Below are 20,267 nucleotides of genomic sequence, written 5' to 3'. Positions count from 1 at the left end.
CAGAAAGGGATTTTAAGAGCCAGTAAAAATTCCCACGATTACAGACATTTGAATTCTGTTATTTAAAAACTAGAGAAACACATAAGATTAATTAAAACAGACAGATATGTCTGAAAACACCATTGTTCCCAGGAAAGGTCTCAGAGTGGGCGTATTCTGAATTGTGCTCCTGCAGGTCTCATTCCTTAAAATTTTTCTCAGTAATCCTGAAAATATGCATTTCTGATAAAATTTAAAAATGCTGCAACATGCAGATGTGGCAAATAACAGAAGGCAGAGATCACTCAGAGTGATTTGAATCACTGGTAGAACTGGACACAGGCAATCAATCTGCCCAAAGTTTATAAATGCCCAATCTGCCCAAATTTTTATAAAAAAATTAAGAAATATATCCTCACAAGTATGATTTATATAAATGTATGTGTAAGAAGGATCACATGAGAACCCATCATAGCAGAGTTTGCCAATGTCATTTTAACTCATTCAGGGCACTTGTAATTTCAAATTTACCATAAGATCACCTAAGTGGCACAGAGTCCCCAAAGAAGGTTTGTTTCTGTACTTTGTGTGAGTACCTCTAGGAAACACATACTGGATTCCTAAATCTGATTTGATCTGAACCGGAGTAAAAACAGGTCAAGCTAAATTTATAAACAGAACTGTGGTTCAAAATGGTAGCAGTCTAGCATTTGTACAAAAATGTAAAGGAGATAATAAATAAATATAGGTACCTGAAAAAAGTGGGAGGGTAAGTTCAGGATACATCCTTGCTAGCTCATATGAAAGAAGGGCAAGTGAGACACTGTAAAGAGGTGGCAATGGACCATGCGTCCCATACAAGATACTGCCTGGTCTTTGCTCAGCTACCTTTTTTGAATAAACAAAAAGCTTTGATTCAAGGATCTATAAAAGACAAAAAAAAAAAAAAAAAAAAAAGGAATGAGACAATAAAAATTCATTAATTCAGGAAATAACAGAATTTCAAGTTTATCTATCAGAGAATGCTCTACATGTTTCAGAGTATATGCTCCAAATACAAAAGACACTATAACATTCATTTTAATATAAATATTCCTGCAAGTATTTATAGCCACAACATAACTGGTTGCTTGTTTTCAAAACAAAACTAATGCACAAATAACAGTGCTCTATAAGAAGTTCATCAAAAAAGTCTCCAAGGACAGGAGGAAGAAATAAGTAGCTGATACATGCCTGCATAAGTTGCATGGAAATTTCATAAATCTCTCTGTTGGTGTCAGATGCCTTGAACAGCACCAGATTTAAAAGCGTCACAATATCAAAAGGATAGTTCCTAGAAGAATAAACAGAACATTTTTGTGAATGCTGGTAAGGAAAGCAGATTATATTCACTCTGGTTTACTCTGTAATATGGTCTAAAGAGAATGTCATCTTTCTTTTCTCTGTTCTACCATCAGAATATGGGAAAGGGAGCTCTTACGAATACACACTGCTTGATCAAAGGACCATCTGGTGAATGGGAAGAAAGAAAGGATTATTTATAATTACCTTAGACTGATGCTTAGGAATGCACCGAGTTACCCACAGTGATAAACGCAATACCTGTATCTGTAACTGTCAATTCATTTTAATTTATAGCATAAACTGTGTACAGGACAGACTGACACCCGTGAAAGAAAATGGGGAGCATGAAAATTTCCAGGGATAAAGAATTTCTTAAGCCAAGCTGCAATTAAAACAGTCCCTTTGGACAAAAGACACTATCTCTGACACGAACATTCTGAGGTACTAGACAATTTTATAAAAATTGTTTTCAAAGAGTAAACATGAATAACTGCTTCAAAAAGTCTGCTATCTATAAAGTCAGCATCAACTGTAAGGTTAAACATATCAAAGTATTAACTTACTGAGAATATTGTTACAGCAGTAATTCCCACATCACAATACTTGGATTTGCACTAAATAGATTTCTGTTTACTCGTGATGATTTGTAAATGCACCGATTGAATTCTGAACCATCAATTTAACAACCTAGATGTCAGCTACAGTGCTCCTGGATAGCTGCAGGATGCCTATTTGGACTTTTTAATATGGCAGATACATGTGTGGCACGGGACATTTTGGTAATTCCAAATACTAGCTGCAAGCCAATCTCTGTAACTGGCTCTTTGTCCTTCCACTGTGTAAAAAATAAATGCAAAAGAAAAGAAATGAAGTGGCTTCTTTGTAGAAAGCTGGATGGACACATCATCAATGAGATACACTGCTGGTCATTTTACAGGTAGTTTAAAGCAGTGGTCTCCTGATACATTTTGACAGATGAGAGAGGAAAAACTATTAACAGTTTTCAAATATTAATAAAAATTCCCAGCTTGCTAGAAAGAGGACTTTCCCTTCAAAATAAATCATGAAGATCATACTCTCAATTTTTTACTGGAAGAATGGAAAAGATTAATTTTTAGGACACAGTGGCACAGGTAACACCATCTGAGGAAAAAAGACTGGCTGAAATGGCTATGTTTTTGTGCTTCTTTATTGAGTATTTCTCTATGCTTCTCAGACATCTTGCCAAATTACTTTTGTGAAGAGTAAATTTTCACATTTATTTTAATAAGATGCAAATTTATGCATTATTTAATTTCTCTATAAATTTTGTCTTTGAAAATAAAAAATAGGGATAGGGTTTTATGAAGGCCTGACACAAAAGCAATATTTGTATTTATATCTTCACGTAGCTTGTGCTTGCTCAGCATTAGCAGTAATGATGATACCAGCTGACCAAAAAGGAACTAATCAAATCAAATGAAAGCCAGGTAGAAAAAGAACATGACTTTCAAGATAATGACAAGTCAAAATAATTACTTTCAAGCTATTGACATTTAAAACATTTTTTCTTTTATAAATTAAATTAAAAACCATGCCAAATCTTTTGAAACCAGATTTACGACTTACATTCAAATAAAACTTGTAGCTTTTTGTATCTTTCTGAGCAAAACAGCATCAAAACACCCCACATTTCAAATATACATATAATAAGAACATCTTCTACCAAGCACATCCCTTTTTCAGAATCATGAAAATCAAGCAATACAGTCCCCAAGCACTGTTTGAGAAGATATGAGTGTGACCAACAACTCCTTACAACACAGTGAGCTGAATCTTCAGTTTTCTTTACATTTGGAAGTGTAGATTAATAGATTAATTAATACCTGCTTCCACACACAGTTGCAATGGCTTTGAAACACCCAGAGGCAAGCTGGTATGATCCTGTGTAACATCGATCTATAGCCCAGTTGAAGAGATTGATTTGATCAGGATTCAGTTCTAGCAACAGGACTACAACTTCACAGCCAAGCTGATGAACCTGAGCAAACATCAAAACATGATAATGGGGTCAGATATGCTCATTCTCTAAAATTCTTAGAGTGACATAGGCAAAATGGGGAAAATGGAAAATTCAAATATGTAAAAAGAAATTAGATCATTTGTAATACATTTATTCTAGGGATAGCGAGTTGGAACGTGACTCAGGTTTCAATACTCACCACTTGAAAAAATGGTAGGTACAAAGACTACATAAATGAAATAAATTGTCCAAAATTAAGCACAACAACAACAAAAAAGCACAGAACCTTTGGAAAATCTAAGATCCTTGATAGGTGTTCTTGGGCAACTTCCATTTATATCAGTAACTGACTTGTTAGCTGATTGCCTAGTTCATGTGAATTTCACAGTGACTGACTTTTAGGTTTATCCTTCTCTTGACTAACACAAAAGCAAGGCAGACAAAGAAAAATACCTTTTACAAGACTGAAAACCTGTATGTTTAATCCAACTACATCAAGCAATCTAACGACTCTCCCCCCAGACCATGAATTACTTAATTGTGGTACCACCACTGCTACAAACACATCACAACTAAGGCTTGGACTTCATGTTCCTTCAGTACAGGACAGTGCTGGTACACCAAACACTAATGCCTATTAATATTCTGTCACCAAGCGTAGGTAACTACTTGTACAGACTGCTTATCACTTGCACGTCTTTATAGCTCTGTCCCTACCAACATTCTGAAATCCCATGTAATTTCTGAAGGATTTTCTCTGTAGCTATTAATTCTTTCTTTAAATTGTTCAACTTTTTTTCCCCCTAATCAATTACCATTTCCACAGCCTGTATCCTCTAGCTGCTCCACATGCATTTATTTAGGTTCTGTTATTTACTTTTTCTTAGCAGATATATGCGCTGGTATGAGAGTTTTAGGGAGAAGAGCAGGACAAAGTACAAGATACCAAAAGGGAAAGATTGCTGTCTCTCTCCCTCCACTTGATAAAAATCACCAATCTACTCCTCCTTAATCAAAGAGGTAGTCCAATCAGTTACAAACACAGAACTATGACTGTGTAGTTACAAAGTCGAAGCCCACCTTCACAAAAATGGAAAATGGCAAGAATAGTCTATTACATGTTTGTTAAGAAGAAAAAAAACACTTTTTTTCCTTTCCTGAATAATTTATTTCATATTTGCAAGATCTACCCACACAACTTTCACTCAGATTTTTTTCATCAGCATCTACATTACCAAGCAGGAAGGGATTTTTAGAATGTATGCAGTCATAGTTCTTACAGTCACAAACTTTTTACTCACCCAGTACAGTGAGTAATTGTCCATCAGTGTTGCATTTTGGTCAGTACTTACACGTAAATCTTGACAAGCCAGAATATTATCAAGCCATTTGTAAAGATATCCATCAGGGGAAAGACCAACATTGTCAAACACAGGTCCACAGCAGAGCACAGCCGACATGGCCTAGAAATACACCAAACTTCAATTACACAAAAACGAACACAACGAACCTTGCAGAATGATTTGCGTTCTGGCTAACAGGACTGCCACTTGTTTCCTCTTTTGAGGGAACTGTGATGGAAATGGGAACAGCTGACTTTGCTAGAATTCAATAATTATGTTGCTATAGATTTTACTGGATTCCAGATCATGCCCAAAGCATTTTGGAGGGAGTTCTATCTTCAAGATACATTTTGTCATTTTACTCAGTCTTCACATATCAAGCTACAAAACAATCGTAATATACTCAGATGTTTTGATAGTATGTTACTGCAAAAATTAAAACTGTCTTACAGCAAGTGATGCAGCTTATGTAAGTACATAAGCTATCACTTTCCCAGATTACTCATGCAGGGGAATTGCAACTAGTTTTGCCACAAAAGTACATTACTACTGAGCATGTCTCCAGGCAAGTGTGGGAGGCATTCCTGAGATGTATATTGGTACAGATTCAGTATCCCGAGATTCTGAATTGGGGCTATAGCTCATTTCAGAGCCCACAATCTCCTTGCTGAATCTGCTAACCCATTAATAAACAGCTAAGTAAAATTTCAAAATGCATTCTGGTTTTTAAAATAATTAGCCTTGAAAAGTGTCTACAAAGAAAAAAACATGTAATTTCAGTGCTATACTGTACATATACCTATGAGCATACAAGTTTGCTTCAAGTATGCCAATTCAAATTTCTTTGAAATAAAAGGAAATAGACCCTACAATTAGGTGTATTTTGACTGGAAAATTACTGTTACTGGTTTGTACACTGAAACTTTAATACCTTTAATGCACAATACTGGTATCTTGTAATCTGATGATTTCTATCACTGTAACGGTCCAGTGGTGTGAACATAATACTGAAAGGTCCTGCCCACTGGCTGAATAAGATGAACAGGTGATGCCTCAAGCTCTGCTGAGGGAAGAGAAATCTCCTGTGGTGAACTAAGTGAACAGAAATAGAAATAGTTGTGATTTGTTTAATATTAAATACACATTCACGTGGCACAATGATGACATAATTTTCAAACTTCTACAAAAAGGGAGGGGTTTTTATATGTTCAATATACAGTTACTCCAAAATATCTAAGCTCCTTTAAAAAATCTAACCAAGCAAATAAGATGCATCTTATTTCTAAGAACCTTCAGTTTTGAATTAATGTGTAGTTATACAAACATGTACATCTGACTATAGAAAAGCATGCAAGAACCTAATTACAAAATCAGAGTTTTCACTGCCTCCTGCATTCCTTTAGTGGCAAATATTTACTTGGTTTTTCCAATCCTTTAAATTCGAGCCTAAACAATACTTAAGTCCTACTCTAATACAGTAATAGGTAGGGACAATAAATAAAAGAAACTTGGCACCTCCTTGTTTATGACAAGTATGTGATGAACAGCTGAATTACCTGAGCAAATGAAAAAAAAGCTCCAGACCTCATCTTCCACTAATTATATGAAGCCTTCTAAAGCAAAGGCCTTTTTTTGCTTTTTTGCTAATGTAATTACATTATATTTCTGAAGGGATATTGCAATATATAAAAAACATGAAATCAATTGGACAAATCTCTGTGATACAACTGGACTCAGGTAACATGGGGTACTGTCTCAACACCTTGGGCAAGTTTTTCACTGCATTTAATATTGCATGTTGTCTGCACCTACTTGTATTTTTCAAGGCCTGTCTGAGTTTATGAAGTCTGGCAATCAAGTCAGAGGGAAGAAAATAAGGCCTTATGTCAAAGAAGTACCTAGAGGTCACAGACAATTTCTTTGCTAGGCTTTTAAAGAGGTGATTCTTATACACGACTATTACAAGCTTCATCAAGCTTTATTGGTATTTTTATTTCAATCTTAATGGACTTCTGAAGACATTTTTTTCTACATTCCACTTTACATTCATTATATGATAATTCACAAGCAGTGAAAAAACACAGACAAAACAAGACACAAAAAATTACTTTTCCAATACCTATGTTAAATGCAATTTCTTAGTATGTTGAGATAATTCAGCACCATACCTGGAACACACTGAATCAAGTTGGCAATCATTGCACTGAAATGTGCTCTCATATCCTTAAGGATCTCGACTTCTTTATCATTTTCAGCCTCCAAAAGCATGCGAGTCAGATCAACATACTCTAAGAACAAGGCTCCAAGGGCTAGTGTATCTCTTTCTAAGGCTCCACTTGTACTAGCATAAAGGAAAGTTGCACATTAATATAGAATAACAGAGTAGTTATACTACAGTTTTCTGAAGAAATGCATGCAAAGCTCTCCATATCTGATAGACCACACATTTCTTCAAATAACGTACTGACATAATCTCAGTGTGGCAGACACTGAAAATTATTTCACTTAAAAGACCAATATTTATGATGAGTGATAGTCCTACCTGTCACTTATAACACCAGCATCAGCAAGGAGTTCAAAAATTCGCAGTAGCTGCAGCCTTAGTAGGTCTCGTCGTTCTCGACGTTTCTTGTTCTTGGAATTTAAAGTAACAGCCATGTTTATATGCATAGGTGCATAAATTAAAAACTAGTAGCTTCAGAAATGCCAGTATTGCAGTGAGATTTAAGAATTGCAGTTTAAGAATTTTCTTCATGAAGGAACCTGAGTGCTTTTGGGTATTTCACCACAACACTGTGCTTACACATCAACAAAGAACTGAATATGATCAATTTTTTGTCTTTGTAACTACTCTTGAAAAAATTGTTAACAACTGCTTTAGTACTTATTGAAAATGTCGAAATTAAATAATGAAATACTGGATAAAAATAACTAATATTCAAGGTTCCTGTACCAAAAAGCCATGCTATCTTCAGGTAATAGGGATATTCACGTTAGTTTAATATCATCTAGTTTGGGTGCTGGAGGCACTTAAAGAGCAGAACATATACCCAGACCTGGGGAAGATATCTTAGTGATTAGCCATTCCTGAACTTGGCAATGCTGCAGCACACCATCACCCACGAGCTCCTAGCAGACACCACTCCAGTTCACTGTGGGGTGTGTTGACTGCAGGGGTTTTGCCCACAGTAATGTACTCCTCCCACAGAACAGGACTGCATGGTTGTTAACTGGCTCATTGTATCCCACTGTCTTCTAGAAAGCTGTCCTTTCTGTCTTCTATCTTGCCTGGAAAGATGTGAATGCAACAAGGCCTGTTCTTTACCGAAAGGCTAAATTGACTTTGTATTCTGTATCTCCCCTAAGCAAGAAAAACACAAGAAGGTAAAAAAGCTGCTATTGCACTCAAAGAAACAAGAAAAGCTCAGAGAAAATGCAGATTTTGCTCTTCAAAACTGAGCGATACTGAGATCAAAGGCTTGTCTCTTCTAGGACTCTGGCTCTGTCCACAGCCAGCAGTAGATGTGTGGGAGAACAAAATGATGCTCTGCCTGGTATTCCGACCCAGAATTGGCAGAATTGCAGCATCGTAGCCAAAGGTTTTATTCAAATAATTATGCCATTTGATTTGTTCTCTTCAGAGCCCTGTTCTTCTCTTGTTACACCTTTAAGGTTCCAGGAAGTACATGTAGAGAAAAAAGCAGTTTTATTGTAATACTGTATTTTACCAGACACAGCTGCCTCCTGCTGTGCAACAGTGTCAGAGGTGACCTGGCAAGCTCCGTGCCAGCTCCCACAGGGGCGGATCTTGTGTAATGTCCATTTTGGTTTACCCCTGCAGCTCTTGGCCATGCCTGCAATTCTCTTCCTAGTCATAGCATATGTTCAAGGACATTGTTTCTGGTGTGTTGGATACCTGCCTGCTGACATGGAGGCCTGCCATGTTCTCTACAGCTACACAACCCATACAGTCACTCCTGGATTCCCAGGTGGCACTGTTTGCAGGAAGGTGGCCCATTAATTCATATCAGGAAAAACACAAGAATAAACATTGCAGTCTCTCGTTCTCGTATTCTTCTACTAACAATTTCATGTGCTAAATTTGCTCTCACAGTATACAGTAAACCTCTGAATTCTAGCAATTCCTTTCCTGAGGGTAGACTGGATTTGTATGTCTCCAGGAAAGGCTTTTCAAGTCCAAGTTGTCTTAAAAGGTGCACAGACAAAATGCACAGGCAAGTGGCTGCACTAAGGTGTATTAATCCTCTTCTGCCCAGTATCAAAACAAGTGACCTTCAAATCAGTGACTTCATAGGGACACATAACTGAATTGAGGTGTGAAGTCATGCAGAATGGAAATGGCTGTGGACATTTACCAGACACGGAATTATTAAGAATTGTCCATAAGCCATCTCAGATTTCTATCCTGGAGTCAGATGGAATGGTCCAAAACTGAGTCAAGGATGGAAAACTGAGCAGAACAGCAACTTGAGTCTAGTACAGAAGCTCTCCCCATGGCTTTCCTCTTTAGCTGCATAGACACATCCTTAGACTAAACTGCTTACTGAGGCTACAGATTTTATTACCAGAGGTTTTTAAGAACCTTGTGTGGATTGGAAGATCTGTTGGAAACCCTTCCAGCATCATCTTCTCTTGTAACAAAAGAGAGTACTATAATGAAGGTGAAAACTCTGATTAATTTGTCAGTTAACTGATCATATTTAGAATGAATCCTGTGCCATGTGATCCAGGATGATCCTGCTTGAGCAGGGAGGTTGGACCACTTTGGTCCCTTGCAGCCATTCTGTGATTCTGTGAAGCTGAAATAGGTGACCCTGCCTGCCCTGAAAATAAAAGCACATCTAAACACTGCTACAAAATGTGCTTGTAGCCCAGCTGCATTAAAGCACATTTTTTTTCCGATACTGAAAGTGAATTTCCAATATATTGAAGGTCTGTATCAGGAGGTTCCATATTGGATGGGAAATTTTTCCTCAGAATGGAGTTCTAGATTGTACATTTTGGATCACCGACAGAATTTAAATTAAACTAGATTTTAATGGAATTATTTTAAATTATACAATTCATAAAATTCTTGTTGCACACAGAGCTTAATTTGCTAGTTAGTACAAAAGAATGTATTTGTATTTCAAACAGACAGAATTTTTCAGTTTTAAAAAACTAGTGCATTTGATTTTTGCAACTAACCTCTGGTCTTCTTTCTAGGGCTTCTTTCATTAGTGGGTGAAGTTCTTCTACTAATTCCCTAAATTAAAAAAACATAAATATTTGTAAACAAAATCTAATGTCCTTTGATATGCATTAATTATTATTCAAACAAATATATATAAAAACAAAGTTCTTAAGTGCAAATAAAAATTTAAATATATATTTAAGTTACAACATAAATAAAGCACTTGTATTAGAGGCAAATAACTGAAAATATAAGTGGAGAAGTACCTGAAAACAAGGGAATTTGTTCTTCCAAATCCTAACACAAGTGATTCTGTTATTTCTATGCTTTCAAGTCTCATCAAAGGAACTAGCTGCTTTAGTAAGACACCAACAGATGGAGTTCCAATAGCCTAAAATATATTAAAATATTGTTGAATTTTATTGTCAGAATATCAATATTAAGTAAACAATTATTTTTTTTTTACAAACAAACATTGTCCAAGAATCAATATATATTTTAAAAACATACTGGAATGATTTTACTGTTATAGCTATCAATCCACCAGTCTAATTGGATGTCTGCTACTTCCCAATCATCTTAATAATGCCTAACAAGCAAATACATCTGGGAAATCTCTTTACTTTAGTTCAGATTATTGTAATTTACTTAATTTGTTGCTTCATCAAAATATTCCAGTAATTGCATTTGTGGAACTACTGCTCCTCTTAGGTTTCTACTACTTGAAAGTGTATTTTATATATTATTGCTTCTGACAGGCATATATCCAACGGGAACACAATTTTCATTCAGAAATCTGCTTTATTGCTTAATGTTTTAAATTTACAAATTGGAGTGCTCTACAAGGAAAGAAAGGGGATGAAAAACTAAAGTTAACTTCAAAACACATGTCCAGACCTATATTTTGAATGCACATCACCCAGAATGCTAAAAAAAAAAAAGAGCAATATATTGAAAACACCATGGCTTTTGCCAAATATTTATCAACACATCATATCATACAGATGTTTTAATTGTTAATTATGTGTGTTAAGTAGGTCGCATATATCAAAATATACATCAAAATATTCCTTAACTGAAATACTTTCATCAGAATATGATTTTGCATGAAGATGCAGCTTAAAATTCTCCTAAACAAATAGTCTACTTGAAACAGGATGCATCACCTTATTATCGTAGTTCACTGTTCCATCAGGAGTGGTAGCCATGATCTCTGGTGTTGAAGCACGCAGGTGTCCTGGGCTCATAATACTGGGCTTTGCTACTCCAAAGCACAGAATAAGGTAGTTTCTCCACAAAGTAACATAGTTGTCTCCACTGCTTGCTGTACTTGTTTTCTTTGCATTAACAGGAATACTGGAATTTAAAAATAAATTATAATTATTAAAATGATTTCCCACTCTTAATTACACTGTAGTTTAAAATATTTTAAAAGGGAATAAAACATGCTATGTATCTACCAGCAATTCAACATGACATGATACACAGGAAAAATCACAGAAGGTAGAAAACTGGAGTTTTCCACCTTAAAAATTACAATTACGTAACTCAAACCTGTGTGGCACCAATTTCTGTGTGGTACCTTGCAGGACTTGTGGACTGATAATGAAACATGAGACTAAAGAAAAGTTTATATTAAAATCACACAGCCCATACAAAAGAAAGTGAAATGCAGGTTCCCACTTACTTTGGATCCACAAGAGGCATTATCAGCTGCAGCCTCGTGAAGGCATATGGCCAAGCATAGCTGAGAGCTGTAGGACAGTGTTTTGGTAGATTCTCCTGCCTAAGAAAACTGAAGAGGCAGAGAACCCATGGGTCTTTAACGGACTGTGCAAATATCCAAACATGGGAAGGACTTTTCACATCGTAATGGCTGTTTACTAGGACAGCATTCCACTCCACCAGCCACTGCAAATCCACGCTGTGTGTTAATGGGATCGTTGTCTACAGAGAGAAAAGATAAATTAACACTCCTTGCTGCACTAGTCAGAGACCAGGCACAGAGGCAAAGACATTTGCTTTGCTTTATTATTAATGAGCAGAATGAAAGCACAAAATTCAAACCTTGGCCTCTAAAACTGCAACACCCAAACCCAGGTGCTGCTATTTCAGATGAATTTCCTAATTCCTGTATTGTGAAGTCAGAATGTCTCTTTCCTGCTCAGTTTCTGTTTTCAGCTGTAGAAGGGCCCAACCTCCCCACCAGTTCAATGTCCCCTTCTGTGCTGGTTTTGGCTGGGGTAGAGTTTATTTTCTTCGCAGTGGCTGGTATGAGGCTGTGTTTTGGATTTATGCTGAACACAGGGTTGATAATACAGAGATGTTTTTGTTATTGCTGAGCAGGGCTTGCACAGAGCCAAGGCCTTTTCTGCTTTTTGTCCTGACATGCTGGTGAGGATGATGGGGGTGCTTGGGAGTCTGCGAGGAGACACAGCCAGGACAGGTGACCCAAACTGATCAAAGGGATATTCCAGACCATGTAACATCATGCTTAGTACATAAAGTGGGAGAAGAAGGAGGAAAAAGGACATGTTTGGAGTGAAGACATTTGTCTTCCCAAGTCACCACTATGTGCTGGAACCCTGCTCTCCTGGGGATGGCTGAACACCTGCCTGCCCATGGAAAGCGGTGAATTAATTCCTTGTTTTGCTTTGCTTGTGTGCACGGCTTTTGCTTTCCCTATTAAATTGTCTTTACCTCGACCCACGAGTTGTCTGGCTTTTACCCTTCCGATTCTCTCCCCGACCCCACTGGTGGGGAAGTGAGTGAGCAGCTGTGTGAGGCTTGACTGCTGGCTGGGGTTACTTTTTTAAGCACCCAACATGTGGATCAAAGCCACAACCCTGGAAAGGGCACTCAATGTGGACCATTTGTTGCTTTAAATTTCATCAGGCTGAAAAGCACCCCAAACTGATTGTTCCTGCCCTCCAGAAATGGGCCCACACTAATCTCTAAGACAGCAAGCAAAAAAAGTTGTCTTATATATCAGTTCTTCTACTGACACTTTTTTATTCGAAATGCTCAATCTCTGCTTTCACTGGTGCGTGTCAGACACATCAGGGGCTTGAGAAAGCGAAAGGAGAGATTCACCCCAGCTGTGAATTACTCTAGAGCTTAGGCTCAGGTTTGCAGGCAGGGCCACTTTCTGAGGACACAAGGGAGCTAAAACTTAGTCCCTTCTCAAACAGATGATAGCAGCGAGTGACTTCCAAGTGCCTCCAGCATCAGGTGGTTTCAGCAATAAGACTTTCTCAACTGGTCTTTTTTCTGTATGTAGTATCTTTCATATCCATAGTATGATTATTTTCATGGAACAGATTGTCTGGGACATTGTGGAGCCTTGGAGCTCTTGGGTAGATGGCTGAAGCCTTAAAGCTGTATGATTTCTTTGATTTTCAGCAGTTTTATTTTTAGTCTTTCACGTCTGATATTTGTTATGTAAACATGAGCAGTAACAGTAAAGTAGTACTTACTGAATCTGAAACAGCCACATGAATAAAGCTTTCAAGAATAGAGGAACTCAACTGATCCATGACATCAATCATAGGTCTGTCATCATCCTGCATAATACAGAGAATACAAGTTTACTGCTCTCCTGACCAGATTATTTCCCTTCTTATTTTTCCAGGACATGAAACAGAACCATCTAAAAATTATGACATGAATCTGAAGTAGCCAGAAATATTCATTGTTAATGATGGGTACATTTTGTCTTTTTCAAATTAATCTCAGAACTAAGTCCAGGCTGTGGTATGAAATGAAGTTAATTTGTGGCTATAGCTCACTGCTTAGAGAACAAAAGCACATATCAGAAAATCCCAAATGACTTTGGATAGCTGGTATCAGAAGACTGAAAAATTAGCTTACTGTTTATTGAAGCATTCCTTTGCCATGAACACACATATTTGTGTTCTTAGGCATTTAGATGGCTCACTGAGCTGTGACCGCCATACACAACATGACTCTCCATATTTCTGTATCCATAAAAAAGACTTAGAGGTCTTTACTACAGAAGGAAAATGTATGTGAATGATCTTAAAGGTGTCTTGTGCTGTGGGTTTTTTCACAAAATAGTATGCTACAGGAATGGGTTTCATTTCCAATATAAATTTATAATCTTGACAATACAAAAATGACCCATGCAGTAAAAAAAGGTTTTACAGTGTATTTTACAGTCACATCTTTCCAAGAGAAAATATGAAGTTGCTATACACTTCCCTTCAAATTCTTATAGAGGGCATTTTTCATTAATGTTACATTGTTGAGTGCACAGAAAGGTTTGCAGTGTTAAGGCAAACAGAATCAAATGCTTTTTTATAAACTAAGTGCATACCTGCTACACTGCAGCAATTACAGTAAAAGCAATTGTAATAGCAGTTTTGAGCTTTATCTTCGGGAAATTTTAACTGCAAGTTCCAGAAGAGAAAGATCCTACCTCTGCCTGGCCAAGGGCCAAGAATAAAGAACGGATTTCTCGGAGGATTAAAACAGCCAGTTTCCGCGTAGCAACCTGGAAACTACACAGCAGAACCAGTGCGAATCCTTCGACTGCGTGCAGGACGTTAGAATAGGGGCTTCTTTCTGACTGTATTCTGTGGCTGGATCCATTTGGTATCAACTGTAGAACAGGGCAAGAGGGGGAAAATGGAGTGGTGGTGTTTGCAAACCAGGTCTCTAAGAAATATTCTATTTAACTAGGACACATAAAGAAACAAAATGCAGAGGCCATGCAGATGCGGTACTGGGAAACTTGACATATTCCCTCAAACAACCAAGTTTTGTTGCTTTAGGTTATCTTGTTCCACAACAGCAGTGTATGAGTAGAGTCCTTTGAACAAATCCTTCCCTCTAATTTTCAATTAATCTACCCACTTTTTTCCATCCTCCGCTAAAAATGAATGAGTAAGTCAGACTGTGAACATCACACTTTTTCTACTCCAGATAGCATGTCCTCAGGTGCTTCTTTGGTCCTGTAGCAGCCAACACCTTACGTAGGTGGTCTCTAGAAGCCAACCCCACCAGTAAAGTGTAACAATACTTAATGAAAAGTATGTGAGGATTTACCTTTTTATGCTAATTTTATTTATTTTATGCTAGATTTTATTTTTATTTACTCCTGTTATTGCCTATTAATTAAAGGTCCTCTGTGATACAAAACACACATCATGTTTGCCCAAAGGAAAACATAGCCAGTGTGATTAGTTTAGGAGATAAACCTAAAAATCATTTCTCATAATGAAAATATCTGTGGGACAGTGCAGATGGGAGAAGTAGGAGAAAAGCTGTTCAGTTCCCAGAAATGTTTGTAACACATGGAGACAGCAGGCTATGGTAACAAGCAGGTTCTTTGATGTTTCTGAATCAACCAAGGGAAAAGAAGGTCTACTTCACTCTTCACAGCATTCCCACTAGCATTATCAATCTGTTTCAGCCCTGGGAAAATGTCCTTCTGCTACATCTACATACACATATTTTACTTTATGTGCTTTTGTTGATGTGCATATTTTAGTTTGACATGCATTCTCTTATGTTGCTCAACAACAACATCTGCTGTATTACACAAGGACATGGCTGTCCTCAAAAGACATGTGAACTAATTACCTAAAAATTCTTGCATAGTGAATTCTTCTCAGGTGAGTAAATACGAAACACACAAACCACAGCAGTATCAAGGAATATAATTTCTGCCTTCAATTAGTAAAAATGTTAGGACACAGATCTCTTGATTCCATACCTCTGCAGATCTGGTTTTGGCCTGCTCAGAAGCTTTTCCTGGAGTGTGTATTACAAGCTTCCACTGCGTAAGCAATTGTAGCAGCAACTTCAGCGAAGTATCGAGAAGGGTATGATGCATATCATTCACTTCACGTAGCAGAAAATTAGTGAAACCAAAGAGTACATCCTCCCGCCAGTCAACAAAGTCAACAAGTAGGCCCTGAAGAGAATTCTGTGCAATGTGTCGAAGTTCATCATCCATATGGATAGACAGCCTGTAAGTAAATGTCAGATAATAAAAGATATGAGGAGTGTTTATCGTGGTAAGAAGCATCCGTAACGCAACAGCGAGGGAAAATTCCCAATGAAAATGGTGGACGATGCTATCATGGTTTCATTATTGCTGACCACAATTAACATCCTTGACCTGTTTTCTGTATGGTAATTCTTGCTACAGCGGAAGATATTCATGGATCCAAAAGAAGCATATTCCCCTCCTAAAACAGAGTATCTTTAAAGTACATAATTTGGCAACTTTTCTCAGACCAAGTATATTTTTTATTTACTCATAAGTCAATAACTTCCATGTAGGCATGATAACAAAAGGCTTACATAATTTAAATACATAATTTATGTATTTATTTGTTAACATTAAATATAAAAAGAAAATAATCACAACAGCTCAGCTAACAGTTAAAACAAATCTTTAGCAAAGATGCAAATCACAATTTATGAAATCAGATCTTCAAAATAATTGAAGTTAGGCATTTGAATTAAAAAAACGCTTTATGTTTTTAATGACTTAGGATGAGGAAATGTGAAAAACAGCCTCAGGACTTTCTATACTTTTAGAAACACACTGAACACCCTCAAAGTCCTTCTGAAAGATGGTGACATTTCAGATCCCATTTTCAAATTTTATTTTCTTTATTTGCATCATGTTGAAATTCTTCTCAACACAGAAATTTTTTATACTTTCTTTGGACACAGAAATCATCAAACCACTTCTTTGTTAGAAGTTGGCAGAATAAAGTAAATTCAGATTAGTGTGTCCTGCAATTTTTGGTTCATTGCCTTTATGATGTATTTTGTTTTAATTACCCATGAGACTGCAATTTTCTGTAGTGTGTTAGAACTCATTTTCAAAGTATTTTATCTACATTTAATCTACACAGTTGAAAAGGAGGACTCATTATAATGAAATGGACACAAAGCTAGGAGAAAAAAAACCAAAATAGCAAATGGAGTGGAACCAAATTCCATTCAGTTGGAAGTGTATGATGAGATGTGGTTCATAAAAAATCTTGTTCATTATAGCTACCTAATTTGGAGGCAGGGGACACGTTATTTAACCAAAAAGAAAACAACTGCCATGAAAATTCACTCCCGGCAAATATAACTCCAAAAATAACTGTTATGCTTTAATAACCACATGACTTTCTACATATATATTTAGAAACACGGTATTTTGTTGTGCTAAGAAAGGATCATTTTTGTCTCCCTTTTGGAATGCCAAAACCAGATAAACAAGCAAAACCTTTTGAGACCACAGTTAAGTCATCCATGAAATGACTTCCACAGTGACACAAAGCAATAACAGAAAAGAGGATACAAAAGACATCTCCTAAGCCCAAGTTACTGCCCAGTGGCTTTATCTAACGAGATGAAACTCAAATGGAGCATAAGAATCCACCTATGTATTACCACTGTATGACAGGCAGTGCAGGAAGCAAGTACAAGTTTGTTTGTTTGCACTTGAGTCAGTTAAATTCAAGACCTACTCGGGAATTTGTAATGAATGGTTGGAGTGGGCAGTGAAAGGGCAAAAGGTACAGAATATACTTGACATCTGCTTCATGGTTTATAATTTGAATACAGCTGTCCTGGAAAAAAGTCTAGCTGCTGACTTACAGACTCCTTCTGAAAACCTCCAAAAGACACATCTGTTGTCAGGATGAAAAAATCAAACCAAACTGTGAATAGAAGAACCAGTTAACTCAAAGATGTAACTTTATCTCTTGTGAAAAGAAAATATTTAACAGCTTTCCATCCCAACAGCACAGGCCCACAGAAATCCCTGGCAGAACTGCTTCTAGGGTTCTTTGGAAAAACAGGGAGAATCTGAAACCTTACCTCTTTGAAGTTTCTTATCCCTGTACTGAGTTTAGTTTCTGACCCAGAACACACAATATTGTAATGCAGTGTTCTCTTGAACTGCAGATGCCTACCTTCTGCGCCTACACTTTCATAACTGGGAGAAGTAGTCAGTCTGGTCTCAAATAAACATGGGACAGTATACAGAATGTAGAAGCAGCTCTGGTGATGGGGCATTCTGGTGATTTACATTAAGTCTAGGCCAGGTATTCATTCTGTAAACAGTTTATTACTTTCCTCTCTGAAGGAATGTTTTTGAAGACAGTTTTCAGTTCATGCTCTCCCAGGCTAAATAGACCTAATTTTTACAATTCACCGATCTTTTCTCCCCTTGTTCTCTGGTCAGTCTGTTCTTCAACCACAACACCCCAGCTCGGATGTTGTTCTCTAGATCAGGCATCCTTGATACTGACTAGACCAGAAGAACTTCTTTGAAAACCTTGTAGACCTAGACATGTGATGGTTTGTCTTTTCATAGGATCATTGCTTCTTTGTATCTGCTCAGTTTGTGATCCTGCTCTGCAATACTGAGACCCTACCCAGTTACTTCAACACTATATGTCTCCTGAACCATAAACTGTTAATTGCTTTCCAACCTATTATGTACCTACCTATTTTACCTAAATTGTGTTTCCCTTGCTTATACTTAGGAAGAGGACTTAAAACACTACCAATGTCTCAAAGATGCTGTAGCATGAATACACGTAGGAGAGGAGAACAGATTCCCAGAGTTCCCCGTCTTGGGGAAAGGCCGAGCATGTAATTTACTTCTGAAGTTGCTCTAGAGGTGCTTTCCTCAGCTCCTCTTGATGCCTCACTTCTTTTCACAGTCAAAGTCAGATAACTGGGCAAACTTACTGCTTGCATTTTCCCAGCAGGGCAATTACCCAAGAAATACTCAGAATCACAGCTGACCTTTTCTAAATTAAGTTTGATGACAGAATAAAGATAGACCAGTGGTTATACTGGTGTCAGTAGACAGTTGTGAGACCTAAGAAGAGTAGCATTAATTTATAAAGAAACCCACACCGGTCTCCAAATTTTCTTAAGAGTCTGACCTGGACTATCCTGTGATTGAAGAGCTGTCACCTGAATAGATATGTGCTTTTTACCAGCTCAGTTAAGGCCATTAATAAGGACAGACCTCTACTTAAAATACTGGATTAAAGGAAAACATGTCCTTTTAAATTTCCCTTAAGCGGAACTGATGCAACTGTTTAATATGGTATCTAAATAATTTGATAATGTAATGATTTAAAACAACCTACAAGTGATTTATAGCAGACAATGTGCACACAAGGAAATCAAGCTGGCCATGCACTGCAGCACACCTACTGTTGGCTGATGATTTGGCTTGTTTGGCTGGCTGCACTCCACTACTACCAGAATCAATTGTTTCACTCTTTTAGCACATCACTGGGAGTTAGTTGTTCGTAGAGCAAAAAAACTGTTTTTATATGTAGCCTTCTGGCTCCCACATCTGCCATTCCTTGTGGTGTTTGAAAAGCAAGAGCAGGGTGCCAAGTTTGCTTTGCCACAGTTACCTGAGAGTAATACTCTGCAAAGCCCTCTTGGAACAATTTAATACCATAATCCACTTACATAAAGAACGTAAGCTGGAAGCTTGGTCTTGGATACTTGAACTGAAATGTAACAGAGTTTTCTGCACTGACCAGCACCTTTTATCATAATTATTTTCCACAAGTCATTGATTTGGCATCCTGAAACTTAAGTGGTGTAGCAGTCATGTTGTAGACTACCTTGTTCAGCGAAGTCTATTCAGACAAATTAAATGGAGGGATATCATATTTCTTAAACTCATCATTTTATGTCTTACAATAATAATAATAATAATTTAATGAAGTTTTTTGTAACATAACACAACTAGCACATTCTGTTTTACCAGAGACATGTGGGAATCACAAATAAAAACTAAACAGGTATCTCCACGTTTTTCCACTACACAAGTAAGATGTTTTCTCTTGTTAATCAGAATGCTGTGATGGTTAGAAAACAGTAATAAGCTGTGACTTTTATGAAGAATAGTGAATATCACGTAACCTACACACTGATGGGAAAGAGTTCTGGAGGACATACCAACTTTTTCATAAAATTATGAGTCCATAATAAAAACACAAAAACTGTAAAAAGATGCTAGGACATCTTGTCTAATTCATTAAGAACAATTTACCTTTTTAAAGCATATATAGAAAGAAACAGTTACATACTCTGTGACTCAGCTTTTCACATTGTTCCCCTGGAGCAGTCATTCAATGCTTGAACAGCTTACCTTGCCAGCAAGTCGATCAACTCAAGTTTTGACATTCCATCAGGAAGCAATCGAGGAATAGCAGCGACACATGTCCTGAACAGATCAATTTTTGGTTTTCTTTCCCCACTGAAAAATTAAAACAGAATTTTGACTAAGCTTAAGAAGGAATTGTGTGTTAAATGATCCACCTCTAGCTTTTCAGAAAAGGCCTGGACGTAATCAAGTGCCAGAGGCCTACTAAGATCATCAGGATGGACAGCT

At 37.1% G+C, this 20,267-nt stretch overlaps 1 protein-coding gene across 10 annotated transcripts in view; it reads right to left on the bottom strand.

Annotated features, from left to right (window-relative positions):
- The window catches only part of FRY (FRY microtubule binding protein), a 198,884-nt gene that overhangs the window by 65,174 nt on the left and 113,443 nt on the right, over positions 1-20,267 (bottom strand). For all 10 annotated transcript variants that reach the window (XM_010400303.4, XM_039566159.1, XM_039566166.1 and 7 more), the window contains exons 17-31: positions 20,025-20,132; positions 15,600-15,855; positions 14,301-14,483; positions 13,339-13,425; positions 11,550-11,809; positions 11,029-11,218; positions 10,129-10,253; positions 9,877-9,934; positions 7,211-7,302; positions 6,837-7,009; positions 5,600-5,760; positions 4,678-4,788; positions 3,189-3,343; positions 1,213-1,312; positions 732-903 (exon numbers count right to left, since the gene is read on the bottom strand). In XM_010400303.4, the coding sequence (XP_010398605.3) occupies positions 732-903; positions 1,213-1,312; positions 3,189-3,343; positions 4,678-4,788; positions 5,600-5,760; positions 6,837-7,009; positions 7,211-7,302; positions 9,877-9,934; positions 10,129-10,253; positions 11,029-11,218; positions 11,550-11,809; positions 13,339-13,425; positions 14,301-14,483; positions 15,600-15,855; positions 20,025-20,132 (2,231 nt within the window). The remainder of the gene's footprint in view (positions 1-731; positions 904-1,212; positions 1,313-3,188; positions 3,344-4,677; positions 4,789-5,599; positions 5,761-6,836; positions 7,010-7,210; positions 7,303-9,876; positions 9,935-10,128; positions 10,254-11,028; positions 11,219-11,549; positions 11,810-13,338; positions 13,426-14,300; positions 14,484-15,599; positions 15,856-20,024; positions 20,133-20,267) is intronic.

The sequence above is a fragment of the Corvus cornix genome, chromosome 1 (assembly GCF_000738735.6).
Source record: "Corvus cornix cornix isolate S_Up_H32 chromosome 1, ASM73873v5, whole genome shotgun sequence".
Taxonomy (NCBI): Eukaryota; Metazoa; Chordata; class Aves; order Passeriformes; family Corvidae; genus Corvus; species Corvus cornix.
Note: the sequence above shows the minus strand (reverse complement) of the source record. Positions and strands in the feature narration are given on the sequence as shown.